Here is a 14,257-nt window from a genome sequence, read left to right on the forward strand (position 1 = left end):
GATCTGTGTTCTGTGTAGCTGGTGCCTATCACAGTGGGATTCTGGTACTTGGAAGAGCTTTCCAGGTGCTATCACAATCCAAAGGATAATTGGATTGGTGGCTGATTTAAGACAATATTGTTCTTAGCTGTCCTGATGCCAATGTTTTTTTCCAAGTGCTTTTTTATTTAAAAATACAGCTGCATTCACACGGTTATTTTTTTCTAGACCGTGTCCTAATTTGCTTTTCATGTACCTAAAAATGTATTGGTTTAACTGTAAAGTAAAATGGATGCATTTTCCTATAGAAATGAATGTACTGTCTATCCCAGTTCAGCTTGGGAGGGTCTGAAAATTGTGTCATGTGAGTACTCCTTCTCTTTCATTAGCTGTTGCTTCATAAGTTGTGATGTCAGTTAAAAAAGACGGATATTCATGCAGGAAGATATGTATAAGAGTCTTCTGAGAATGTAATTTTTGCAGAAGTCTGACCTACGTCAGTGCTGGGCACTTGCCTGCAAGCAGCCTGGCAATGCCACTGTAGGAGCCTTGAGCATCTAATCTGAACCTGCCCTGCATGATGAGAACCTGCAAGAGATGTCTAAGAGAAAGTTTAGGAGAGTTACTTTTGGAGATGAAGGATAAAGGTGGACACCTTTTACTACTGCTATACTGCACAAGCTACCTTGCAGCTTGCGTCAGGTATAGAACCTTGTACCTCAAGGAAAAGGCTTGAGGAAAACCTGGGCTGAGCCAGAGTAGCTGCTTGGTAGACGCTGAGAAAGGGTCACTAGTACTGTCTGGAGATGCAGCCCACTCGGGGGTATGGTGGGCTTTGCAGTCAGATAACCACATCTTACTGCGGCTGTAGTGAAACTCCGCTGTGGAAACATGTACTGGGAGTCGATGCATTTCAGCAGATAAGGCACAAGTTACGGGGAGCACTTCATCTCTGCTGTAGAAAGGTTTCATTTTTTTCCCATAACAACAGTTCTTTAAATAGGAGCACTGGCATGCAGTCAGCAAACAAGTGTCTTTGCTGAGGATGGGAAAGACATGTTTACTGGGTGAAGTTCAGCCATTGGGTGTTTCCAAGTTTTGAACTGTTGGAGCTGACTACTGCTAAGTTGAATGGAGTGACCCTCTGAGTGCAGAGGAGGAGGACAGAGCGTGGCAGCCGGCATGCTGAGGTTCTGAGCACTTGGAGCTCCCCGTGGGAGCTGTAGATGGCTTTTTGTTGCTGCTGTTTGGTCGGTTCAGCTCCTGTGCCTACAACCCACAGAGTTCCTTTTGCCAAGGTTGTTCTGACATTCTCACTCTTGCTGGTGCTGCCAGACTACCTGCTGTATGCAGCTACGTGTTTACTTACTTGCTGTGAAAGTTCAGTGTTGCGTTTTTGGCAATGTAAAGAGCTTGCCTGGGTAAACCTCCGCCTGCCACTTAACACTTGAGCAAGGTTTTCTCTGAACCCAAGGACGATACAAATGTTCAGACATATCACTGTGTTTTTAAAAGACATTTCAGTTCAAAAGAAGACTTAGCAGACAGAGAAGGTAACATCGCTGCTGGGCTCTGGGCAAGAAAATGAGGTGGGTGCTGTACAGAAGCTAAGGTAAATATGGAGGTGCAGGACCAATATTTCATATTTTAAACAATGTAAGTGCTGCAGAGGATGTGAGCCTGAATTCAGCCTGCTCACAGGCTGGAGAAGGGCTCTTCCTTCCCCCTCCTTAGTCCCTCTCCCAAGTTGTGTTTTTGGCAGAAACCCTATCAGCTCAGGCACCCTATCTGCTGTGTGCTGTGCGCTAAGACAATGGGAATTCCTTCGCTTTCTGTCTCCATTGTTTGCTTTTTTAACACTTAGATTTCTTCTGCTGTTTCTTGCCATGAAACACCTATTTTTTTCTCCCGGTTTATTTTCCATATGTTGTATCTGCCGGGAAGTGGGATTTTGAAGGTTGCAAGAAAAATTCTAAAGGGCTGTCAGTCTTTAAGTTAATTTTGTGAAGAAGTTACATGGCATGTCATGATTGCTGGGTGCTGCCTTCTCCCTTGCTGATTTGAACTTCATGCTAGTTCAACAAAATCTGACTGAAGTCAATGGAAACAGAAGCAGAGGAACTTGACTTTGCAGTGGTCAACAGAAAATATATGACTGAGCTGCAGTACATGATGTATATCACTTCTCGTAAAGGGAGAGCTGCAGAACTGTAAGATCAGGTGGAGATGCAGTGTGGGGCAGATCCAGAGGAGTGTCTCGGGAGAGGGTGGAGGGGATGGCGTCTGAGGAGTTTAACCTTCACCACACAGCTCCGTACCAAAAGCACTCAGCATTTGCTTCTTGCTTTTACTTTTCTTGCCATTGCTCAGCAACTCTGAAAAAAATGGCTAGAGCATTTTTCAATGCACCTTATATGTAACAGTATGTAGAAAACGCCAGGGACCTCTTTCCAAATAGATTCCTGTTCAGTCTCCTGCTTTTTATCTGTACTGCCTCCTATCCTGTGCCTGAAAGGGTTAACAGTGATTAGTACAGAGTCTCCATGGAGCACTTTTATTTCAAGTAGTTTTTCAGAGCAGATGTTTATGGAAGCAGCAGTGATTCGATGTGCAGTTTTAATTATTTGTCACTTCAGCTTGGTTTTATTTGAGTCTATGTACCTATAAAGGCTGAACAGAGATTTGTCAGCGTTAACAAAATAGGTAGGCCTGGAGAGTCAAAAATGTACAATAGTACAGGCAATGCTAACAGCACTAGGTAGTTAATCAGGGTAGGGGTTTTTTCAGTATAGATGCTCTGACTCGCTGCTTCGGATGGCAAGTGCACAATTTAAAATCCTTTTACTTAGGCCTGCACAATATCTAGCCCCTGAAATAATTACTTGGACCTACCTCACTGCGGATATATTTTTTTTAATAGCTCACCTGAGAATATGAAATTTTATTAAACATGGAAAGGGCCCTAAATGACAGCTCTGAGGCTGTCATTTAACCTGTTATGTGACAGTTTAATCCTATCATTTCCCTTGGCATGCCCTTTTTCCCTCGTTTCCTACACTGAAATCTCATTTGTGAGAACTTTGGCCATTTGACTGGGGACTCGTGGACTTCCACTGCAAGCACTCAAATTGCCCTTGCATGTGCAGTAAATCCACTGTGCTCCAAGTGTGTTGGAATGTATTGTGCAAGGCCCTGACTCAAATGAGGTCCTGAAAACCTCAGACAGACAAATAGCCTTAAAGTAGGTATCATATCTCAGTTGAGTGATGACTGTGTGATCACACGAGCTCTAACTTGCCAGTCTTGTCCCTTGGTGTGTGCAGGGCAGCCATCAGCAGGTCCCCTCTCCATCTGAGGGCAGGACAGGTGGGAAATGGGGTCTGTGGGGATGGAAGCAGGACTGTTGCACCGCCAAAGGATGATGGAGAAGTGGTACTGCGGAGGCAGGCAGAAGTTGTGGGGATGGGGGCATTAGATGCCAGCCATAACCCTTCCCTCCTCTATAAATTGGAGTATAAACATTAGTATGTTGATATCTTAGGAGGTCCACCCATGTATTTCAGGTGTTTGCAGCATTATAAGCTTTGATTACAGATTGAGGAAAGAAAGGAGGAAAAAGCAACAAAGCATTAAACATCTAAACCGATTAAGCAAGGCTTTCATTTATAGCAGTGGCTTCTATTCCTGTTATTCCTGTGCCTTTAGCAGTTGAAAGCTTTTAAAAGAAACCTAATTCATGACATCAACATCTGACAGTGGTTACTGAAGGTGAGCATGTTGCTGTGCAGAAGAAATGGCAGAATAGAGATCTTGTTTCTGGTGACTGTAGTGCCTGGCCCTGCCACTTCAATGGCAAATACCCAAAATGGGAAAGAGAAAGAATAACATAGAGGGGAGAAAAGCAGTTTGTGTTTGGTGCTGCCTGATTTGCATCAGTGCTGGAGACAGGCAGGGAGTGCAGTCACATCAGTCAAGCTTGGGCTGGCTGAGCAGGGAGGCCAGGCTCTCCCAGCCTGGCTGCAGTTGTGCACAAGAGCCACAACCTTGGCAAGCTAAACTAGGTGTAAGCAGAAGGTAGAAGGAAATAGAATAAGGTGGCAAAGACATAGGAGGATGAGTGCTGAGGGGGCTGGAAGGTCTCCAGCAGCTCAGCGTTACATCCCAGACAAACCTTTCAAGTTCTTTGCCTCCCAGGCTATGACAAGCCATGTGTTGGGTCACAAGCTTCAGGGAAAAACTCCACTGGATCACAAGATGGGGGGGGAGTGATCATGGCTCCAGGCTGTGGCTGGTGGGAAGGAACCAGGACCTGGCAGAACTCCTTTTGAGCTCTAGCTACAAGTCCACAGCTGGAGGAAGCTGTGGCTCTTCCCAGCCCACGTGAGCCACAGCCTGGGCTATTAGAGAATGTGGAGTCAGGGCTGGACAGTTGTACTTGCTCTCAGGGAGCTGTGGGTCTGCATGGGTGCACAGCTGCAGAGAGGAAAGGTGAAGGCACCTCCACTGCTGCTGTGTTGTGATGAAGGCCCCTTGATTCCTGGTATGGGCATGGTCCCACAATAACAGAGCTTGGTCGTTTCACCTCACTTGCTTTCCTGGCGCCAGGGTCAAATTAAGGACGTAAAGCTGGGTGACGGCTGTAACAGCCCATCCTCTCCTATATTTGTGTTCCTAAACTAGCCCTCATTCCCAGCACGTCAGCTTTGGGTAATTGATTTCTGGTCTCTCCCACCTCATATTTTCCAGTCAGTCTTAATTGCCAGGACTGTATTAGCTGGCCATTTAGTTTGGGCTAACCCAATAACTTTTTTTTCTGCTGACTTTAAAATCTCTTTTGTACAGCAGGCTGAGTTAGACTGCTCTCCCTTCAGTCAATTTATAGTAAAGACTTCAGTGCAGATCATTAATCTTCACCTGGAGTGTTTGGATGAGTTATTTAATATTAGGGAAGGATATACCAATATCTGTCTATGGTTTGTAAATTAACTGTGGGGTTTTTTTGGTAACTTGCTATTTATGGGCTCCCTAAGAATATGAAGTCAGGTTGTGTTTGGAAGAGGGAAAAGAATAAATTACTCAAAAAACATGACATTTACAGGGGATGATAACAGGGGCTAGATCACTCTTCCGTGGCACTATGAAGATGGCATGTGCCATGTATTTTCTTCCCCAGAACTTACTTCACTAGTTAGCAGTGACACAGATAAGTCAGCAGCAACGAGTTGCAGCAAATTTCTGAGGGAGAGTAGCCTGTTGTTTTAAAAGAACCAAACAACCAAACAAAAAACAAACACAAAACCAAACCGAAGAACATTACAACAACCCCCACTCCCATCTCCCAACTCAAAAGCCATACCCATACAATAAACCTGTTTGAAACAGGTTGGTAGTAACTGCTAGGGGGGTAAAGTACAAGACTATTCCCTGAGCTATGAATCCATTTCCTCTTCACCACGGAGGAGAAACCCACATTTCAGCATTCAACATGTAAGAACAAAAATCTCAAAGGAAATGCTATGACTTTTGCCTCATTTTCCTTGCCACAGTACCACATTTTTGTTTGGTTGAAGAAGCAGCGTTATTTGCAGAATCTCAGCAGGCAGCTTCTCAGAGTTAATTATAAGAGAACTGTACTTTGAAGCCATCTCTCATTTGGAGGCGTAGATCCCCGTGAGAGTGGCTGCAGCTGGGACTCCGACAGTCTGCTTTGACCATGAGGTATGTGACGGGATTGGTTCTGATTTGAGGGGTATGGAGTCCTTACTACCGATGGTAAATCAAAATAGTAATTTGAACTATACTTGTAATTCAGTTTTAGTGTACGTAAATTTGATGCTTGAAATGAGCAAGAAAAAGCAAGCAGCTAAGTGATGCCTGCATGCTTCTGTCTAAGAGTCTTCCACCTCGGTTCTGGGGGTGCCACTCCTGAATTTTCTCTCTTGATTTTTGCTTTGAGTGTGTCTTTGTTCCAGTGGCAGAAACAAAAGGCCTTGGATCTCATTGTGGGAGTGAAATACGTTGCATGCTCTTTGCAATGGGAGTTCTCTAGACAGTTTTAAAAGAACCTCCCCCCCCCAAAAAATCCAACCAAACAAAAAGCACCTCTCCAAAAATGTGCCTGAAATCTCTGAGCTTTTTTTAAACTGTGAATCCTGCTGTGCAGATGTGTGCTTCTTCTGACCTGCTGAATGTTGGAGCTAAAACGAAACATACCTTGTTCTCTCTCTGACAGAGTTCAGCACATGTTGAGGGAATCAGAGGAGCAGTATTTTGGCACAAGCACCCAAAATCCGAACACACGCATACATGCTGCCTGATGTTTCATTTCAGGTTATAAACTGGATTACAACATGCTTTCACCCTGTGGGCATTACCCGGGGAAACCAGGCTGGATCTGCCTGATGCATAAAAGCAATCTGGCTAAATGATTGCCAAGTGGAAAATAAATGATGTATGTAGAATCTATATTTTTTAACAGGAATTTAGATTACATTTCAGTCGTGCTAAATGATTATTAACACTGTTTACCTCATGAGTCCAAGAATGGAATAAATATTATTTATATGCTGGAAACTATGCTTAAAGAGCTCAGGACAATATTTTAAACTTGTAAAGTAACTATATCTGTCCTAATTAAGTCAGAGTAGCACAGACAGTATTTAAACTCCACATTTTTTTCTTCTGGATGCAAATGGACCTTTGTGTCCTTTTATTTGTGGGAAGCTTTGTTAGCCTCAGTTAGCTGAAATACTTGCATATGATTTGTTTTTTCAAAAGAAAAGATACACTGTATTTAGAGATGTAAATACTACCTTGTCTGCAAAAACCACCAGCTGTTATACTGGAAGACAAAGCTAATTCTATGTTGCTTTACTTCAGTAGTGTCTGTGTATTCACAAGCATCTTTTCAACAACCTTCTCTGCATAGCTGAAAAATACCAGACACCAAATTTCTTTTTATTTCCTTTGGTAATAGCCTAGTAAAATCTGAATTGATCTGTGATTTTAAAATCTTTTCAAACAAGTAAATAGATTAACTAAGAGAATACACCTTTGCATTAATATTTGTACAAAAGTTGAACAGACTGTTAGCTTTGATTCTTGCGTTCCTTGAATATGAGTGTACTAATTGCCGCCTTAAATATTTGACTTGAGTCTGAGTCAGGTCAAATACGCAGTTCTGTAGTAGAAGAAACTAGTGTTGGTTTGTGTGTCACTAGCACAGCTTTCCAAAGAGGTTTTTTGCTTCTGCTTTAAACATCTGGAGAGACAAAGAGCATTTGTGGGGTCTTTTGTTGTTGCTGAAAGTTGGAGCAGGGAAGAATTATGTTCCAAGAAATACTCTGAATCCTGGAAAAATCAGGGTGGAATCATTAAGTGTTAAGCTTTATCTCCTTTATAAACGAAAGTGCTTTCATTTCATCTGCGGCGACTGTCCTGGTAATGGATGTTACATAATATTTACTCTCCCCTCCGGAGTGAAATCCTTTTTCCGATTTGCAAGCAATATTTGCATATGTATTTCGTAGCTGCATTGACATGCCAGATGCACAGTGGTAGCTGTCTCCGCCTGCTAATCCTGTAATAACATTCTGGTGACCAAATTCAATGGCCCTGCGCGGAGCCTCGAAACAGCTGATTGCTGAGTAGGGAGGAAAAAAAATAACCCAGCGAATCTGGTTGCAGCTCTCTGCTGCATCCCTATCCCACAATCCCTTGCACCGTTTGCTGCAGTCTTTCTACACAGGCTGAGTGAGAAAAAGATGTGCTAAATAAAGATTGATTGGTTTGAATCCTGAAGGGGTCTCCCACTTGTAAATGACCCGGGGGAAAAAAAAAAATTCATGACGACTTCACTGGGCCTCCTCTTATTCTTCCATTTTTCTTTCCACCTGCCCTCTTCGTGGAATGGAGCGTCATTCCTTAGAGCACAGAATCTGTTGTGCATCTAATAATGACTATGCTGTGATAGGGATTCTTGAACAGTTTTACGCGTGAGGCTTGAAACATTAACAGATGATGGTTTGTTCGTTTGGATTACTGCGGAACTGCAGCTCCGTCCCTGCAAGGATTTTATCCTCAGCACTGCACTGATTAAGCTATTTTTCTACAAAGATGGGTAGGTCTAAAATGCTCAACTTTGCTCAGTGTTATTCCTGGTGGCTGCTGCCTGGTTGCTCCTTCTGTTTTGGCCCCCGATCGTTCATTATGCTTCTGCATGCTCTAAGAATGAAGAGGGTTGCTGTGTTTTAAACAAGGCACCGAGCTGATTGCAAGAGTGGGAGAGAAAGGAATGCAAATTTAGCTTATCAAGCCTTTTACACAAGTGGACTGTGTGGTGGTTATGATTATTAATTTGCTCGGTGTGTTCTGTATTGGCTAATTTGGGGGCTGCTGCTAGAAATGGCTTGACTCTGTTCTTTAATCCTAAAGACTGGGCAGGTGATATATCTGTTTTAAGGACTTTAAACTCCAGCTTCCCCAATCCTTGAAGCAACATTATTGAGGTCCCCCACCCTTTCTTATGGCTCTCAAGGCCTAACTGTTCCTTTGGAAACGTTGCCATTGGAAACCTATTCATTCATAATACATGAATAGACCCTCTGGGTTGTGAATACCATTGATAAGAAGAGGATGAACGAGCTGCAAGCAATTTGTTCTCCTCAGGCTGTACTTTCAGGCTAGTTGCAGTTCTGGCTGGGTGGAGTTCGGTGATAGCGGTGTATCAGCAACACAGAATTCTGCTCTTTTAGGAATAAATCCTGGGAACTGAGCAGACAGTTATAAGTTTTCCCAACGTCTTTTTCTCGGCTGGGCCACGGAAACTAATAGAGAATTCAGTAACTGTTGAGGAATTCCAGAGCTCATTTGAAGATACCTGTAGAAAGGGTGCACTTTCATATTACATGGCTGTATTTATCTGAAACAACTCTTCTGGAACTGTTATTTGCTGTACCCTGAAGTTTTTTTCCCCATTTCTAATACTATAGGGAGTTCTTTTCATATGGGTGGGGCCGCACCCTGACTTTCCTTCCTGAAGGCATGCATGCGTAGCAGGGCAAGGCTTTCCACTAGCTGAGAGAGCCATTGTTTTCTCCTTTCTTTGCTGTATAGTATGTTTTGAATAAAAATCAATAGTCTATCTCCCAGCAGAAGGAAAAAGAACAATGTTACTTTTGGGGTAGCTGGAAAGATAACAATCCTTGAGCCTCAAAGGAGTGACAAAGAGTCTACGTTCCAGAACCCTTTTCTGCACTTGATTTAGCAAACCTGAACTGGGTTTCCAGTGTGTGCTTCTTATAGATAAATGGGTCGGGGTTTATGTCTTGTTTGGTGCAATGTTTCACAAACATTTGGCTTTGCATGTTTAAATTATGAAGTGTAAATATATGGAGTAGTAATTCTCAGACTTCTTTTCAAAGCTCATGTTTCAGCTGCTCTTTCTTAGATTGTGAGACAGAATAAACCTCTGAAAAGAGCTCTGGCAGTTTCTGAGCTCAGAAGATGCTACTACAAAAAAAGAACATTTTTTTCTTGCAAAAATAGTGTTACTGTGCGAAATCTTCCATTGGTAATACATCTGAAACTTAGGTTGCTGTTTTGAGGCACTGCTGCTAGCACTGCAGTAAATCAGAATAAAGGCTGTCTTTGGCCAAATTCAAAAGGATTGTTTACAATCTTCAGCTTTTCCTCAAATAGTCTTTGATTGTACAGTTACTTTCATTGAATCAATGGGCAAAATCATCCTTCTCATAGCTACATCACATTCATCAAAATTGCATCAAAGGTGGAGTTGGCTCAGGGAGGCTGCAGAATCCTGGAAATTCCATACTCCAAAAACTTTTTTAAATGAACCACTTGCCTAAGAAGTTATTGTACCTGGTAGTGGCCAAAACTGGATATGTACTGATGAAATTCTATTCTCAGGTGCATGTTTTAAACCTTATTTCTGTGAGCATGGGGGATAAATGACAATCATGGCCTGCTGCATTGCAGACAAAATATCAAATATTGAAAGCACTTATTTCTGAATTGTTAATGGTTTCTTTCACTAACAAAGATTAAAGCGTGAACATTGGAAAATTAAAGTAGCTAACGTGATCTTTGTGTATGAAATGCTAAGAATCATCTGATTTTGCAATGAGATTGAGGGAATGTAAAATACTAAGATGAAGATCAGATGAAATCAGTATGAAATTTCTTATGCAGGAGTTTCCTTTGTGTAAAGTCTATTTGCTGGTGTAGCTGTACTTGATGGCAGAAAGATGAAATTACAGAAAATACCTGGCTGCTAGAGAACTTTCTTCTGGTAAATGACAGGCAGCATTCACTGGAGACCTATTCTTTCATATCTTAAGTACATGGGTTTTTAAAATAGTCTGTGCTTACTCTGTAACAAAAAATTTACACTGTTAATAACATATCGGTATTCTTCTTACCAAAGAAGACTTCCTGCTTCTGATTATCTTGCCTGTTTTGTTTGGGTCCGCACCCCTAACTTTTGGGTGGGAGGCAAACACTGCTGCATCAGCAGCAAAGTAGATTTTCTTTTGAAACACATCACTGAAGTTCTGCATGTTATGCTGCCAAATGCATGGATACGTTAATGCATATTTGATACTCTGCTCTTTCTATTCTGTTTTGTGAAAGCTGGATATTTTGGTTCCACTTCTTGTAAAGCCATTTTTAACTCAAGCTTTTAAAAAGTAACACGGGTTCCTAATTGATCTCCTAAGGTTTATTGTGTGTGATTTATGGCATTTAAATAGGTAAAATTAATTTGTGTTTATGTAATATTCACATTTTATCTTACTATGGGGAAGGAAATGAAAAAAGTGAAACAAATGACCAATCCTGAAATCATGCATTTTTAGGTCATGAATAAACAAGGTATTTTATGAGTACTACAGCCATTTTTAACCTTGCAGATTGCCCTTTCTCAGGAAAAAAAGGAAACAAAAGGGCCTGCATAAATGTTTTCCATCGAATTACATGTCAGTCACTGCTGTTGGGTATTTTAATTGTGAATAACTTCATGCTGCTGTATTTGCTAGCACAGAGGTGATTCCCCAGGAACCTGTTATCAGGGAAGTCAGTACAGCATGATCCATAATGACTGTCATTATCCTAGAAATAGCCACTTGCTCAATGTACTAAGTAAACCATACCTGTATGGCTAAATACATAGCTCAGGAAGAACAGCATGAGTTCAACTCTGCCAGGTTAGTGTGCCATGCATTCAGCACAGGAAGATCGGATGTAACGCTGCTGATAAAATGCTACAGGTCATGCAAATCGTTGTGGAATTGAGTGACCTTTGAATGAGCATGATCAGCACCGAGGCAGAGGGCTTGTTATTTCTGTCTTGGAAAGCCTGAACTGCCCTCAAGCCAAATATCAAATTGTCTGAAAGGGATGACTAAAAACTGGGGTAGAAAATGTTTATGGAAGAAGTTACTACCTCAGGAGTGGAGCTGCAGTGAAGGAGCCCAGCTGGACTTACACGAAGAGGAGCCTGTTCGCTGTGTGTGCAGGAGGGCTGGCAGAAAGTGCTGCGACAGAGACGCTGCGGTCAGCTCCCTGGGGACGAGCCTGCGCCTCCCAGTGCTGTAGCCGCTAGGAACGCTGATGGAGAGGGGTTCTGGCTGGGCCACCCTGCCAGGGCCTCTGCTTGTCAGGTTTTCCTGAACTATTTTAGTAGGCAGTTTGCTTTTCTCTGAGGTTGCTTCCTTCCTTTTCCTCCCCCATCTTCTCTTTCCACATATGAATTCTGTTGGCTATAATCTGTACCTCCAGCTGAAAAGAAACTAAGTTTTTCTCTCCCTGTGCCTTGTTCCAGGACAGGAGGAGTTCCAAGCCTGCTGGCATTCCTCTAACCTGCAATTTTAATTGTCAGTCAGTAGAGCTTTCCTTACCCTTTTAATTCATGCTTTTTATGGCAGGGTTATGAAAAATCTTTAGACCTAGAAACATGATTCTTACTACTCTTTCCGCCTAGAACGCCATTTTCCCTGCATTTATTATTTGGATGTGCTTCATGTATCCTTCACCTTACCTCTTCTGATTCTCAGCAGCTATCAGTTGCCTCTTCTTTGCTCAGTTTCTTTTATCGTGAGACTTTTCACTTCACCTACCTTCCCCTTGTTGTTGGTGCAGAATTTGAGCACTCCCTTCCCAGGGCCTGGCTGATTCTGGAGGTTCCTTTTTGGGGTCTTTCTGGAGTCCATCTTTGGCCATACCAGCACTGATAAGGGAAAATAATGTTAGGCGACCCATTTTCAAACTCTGTCTGTGATGCAGCCGTTTGACTGGCTGGTGCAGTTCCAGTTTAAGGTTTTGCCAGCGGTACTGTAGATGTAAGAAATTCTATGTTTGTTAGCACTGGCTGAACCTACTGGTGCAAGAACGTTTTTATTGTGGGATTTCTTTAAAACCAGACAGCCCTGTAACTCTTTCAGTCCAGAGACAACATGCCTTTCCAGAATGCCTGCTCAGACAGAGGTGTTATGTGTGGTGGTGTAGACTTGGCTGACTCTTCCCTAGGCTTTCATCAGTGATAAACCATTTAGAAGTTTAATTCTTCACTGTTTTGGTTTTATATGACAATATGAATTCCTGCACAAGGATGAAACGTGAATGAATTAGTTGTTGATTCTGTTATTTCATGGAGTTTATAAGCCATTTTTCTTCTTTTTTTCTTTTCCCTGCCCCACTCCAGCAGTGTGCAGGGTAGAAGGGAACAGGACCCATATGTCAGTGGTCTAGGATGGCCAGTGAAGGCTCCAACATCCCAAGTCCTGTGGTCCGTCAGATTGACAAGCAGTTTCTGATTTGCAGCATATGCCTGGACCGTTACAAGAACCCCAAAGTACTTCCCTGCCTGCACACTTTCTGTGAGAGGTAAGTCCTTTCCTCAGGCTTGTAACTAGGCATTTGCGTCTTGTAACAAGTGCAGAACTCTGCCTTCTTTAGTGGACACTTTTCTCTTTACTTGTAAAGGTCATGTTAATGCACAATAAAGTCTGGGAAGGCTGGAGAGGCACAGATATAGAAAAACACTGTTGTTTGTGGCAGGCAGGAAGAAGAGACAGCAGTGGAATATTTGGAATACATACCCTTTATGCAAGAATACATAAAAGAAGATCCAATGAAACTAATGAATATAGTAACAACAGTGTGAAAGGTGATGGCAGTCAGAATTTGGACCTTCAATTAATCGTCTCAAATTTATACCGATTATTCTATAATTAGAAAAAACAAAAACCTTTCTTTGTTGATTTACTAAGCTGAGAAATAATTATCCTATCCTGTAATGTCCAAGGGTGAGACATGATATATACATTATTAATAACCAGTGATTAAGTGTCTTCATTATTCTGCAGCTTAGCTGACTGAAATGGAAAAACTCTGAAAAGAGATGTGATAAACCAGCAACCTGCCTTCTACTGTATTCAGCTGGATGAACTGAATACACCTAGTGATACTTCAATGTTACATTATCTATCAAATGGTGGACAGAATACAGAATTCAGAATACCTGAAGAATTGTTGGCTAGAGTTCTTTATCTGATGATAGGATGCAACTCTGTGGATTGTATATTGAATGGCATGAGAATTATAATGGTATTTTGTGTGAAAATTTAGTTCAGGAGATTTCCACCTCTTAGAATTGTGGTGTGCATATCTAATTTTGCACGGGGTGCAAGAAAAATTGAGGATCTCTGAGTGTGTCAGATGAAACTGTCTTTTGTAGAAGAATAGGAAACCCCAACTTCACTGAAGTCAGCAGTGAAACTCTCACTGAAGTCAGTGAAGTCAAGATTTTCACCACCATGTCTTAAGTTTCTTGACTTCAGCTCATGTGTAAATCCTAAGGTCAGCTTCTGGTTTTCACTGTAATCCTCTTATGCTGATCTGGTTATGGAGAGAGGCTGGAAGAACTCTTCCAGTGTACTCCTGATGTACAAAGCCTAAGCTCTCCTTTCACAGAGCTCTTACTGGGGGGGTCAGGAGGAGAGCTGCCAAGGGGGGATAAACAGTGGTGCAAGCAAAGCCCTTGGAAGTGGATAAGAGCTGTGTAGCTGTGCGAGGTCACACTTTCTTGGTTGGCATCTCACGCGGAATTTGGTGTAGCACTGGTCCCCATAAGAACTGCATTCTGCAAAGCTTCCTGTGCTTATGGGACTACATTGAATTGCCAGTTGCAGTTGGTTGTTGCATGCCCAGCAGCTGTTAACTTGATTTTGGAGGCCAAAAGTGGCAATAGCTGTCACCTAGG

At 42.3% G+C, this 14,257-nt stretch overlaps 1 protein-coding gene across 9 annotated transcripts in view; it reads left to right on the plus strand.

The window, feature by feature from the left end:
* The window catches only part of TRIM2 (tripartite motif containing 2), a 131,400-nt gene that overhangs the window by 75,302 nt on the left and 41,841 nt on the right, over nucleotides 1–14,257 (plus strand). For 7 of the 9 annotated variants that reach the window (XM_075751722.1, XM_075751729.1, XM_075751730.1 and 4 more), the window contains one exon: nucleotides 12,698–12,879. In XM_075751722.1, the coding sequence (XP_075607837.1) occupies nucleotides 12,746–12,879 (134 nt within the window). In that variant the 5' untranslated portion in view covers nucleotides 12,698–12,745. Of the gene's footprint in view, nucleotides 1–7,704; nucleotides 8,099–12,697; nucleotides 12,880–14,257 lie in introns of those variants that run through there. The other 2 variants (XM_075751726.1, XM_075751727.1) reach the window with 2 other exon arrangements.

This window comes from Balearica regulorum, chromosome 4 (assembly GCF_011004875.1).
Source record: "Balearica regulorum gibbericeps isolate bBalReg1 chromosome 4, bBalReg1.pri, whole genome shotgun sequence".
NCBI lineage: Eukaryota > Metazoa > Chordata > Aves > Gruiformes > Gruidae > Balearica > Balearica regulorum.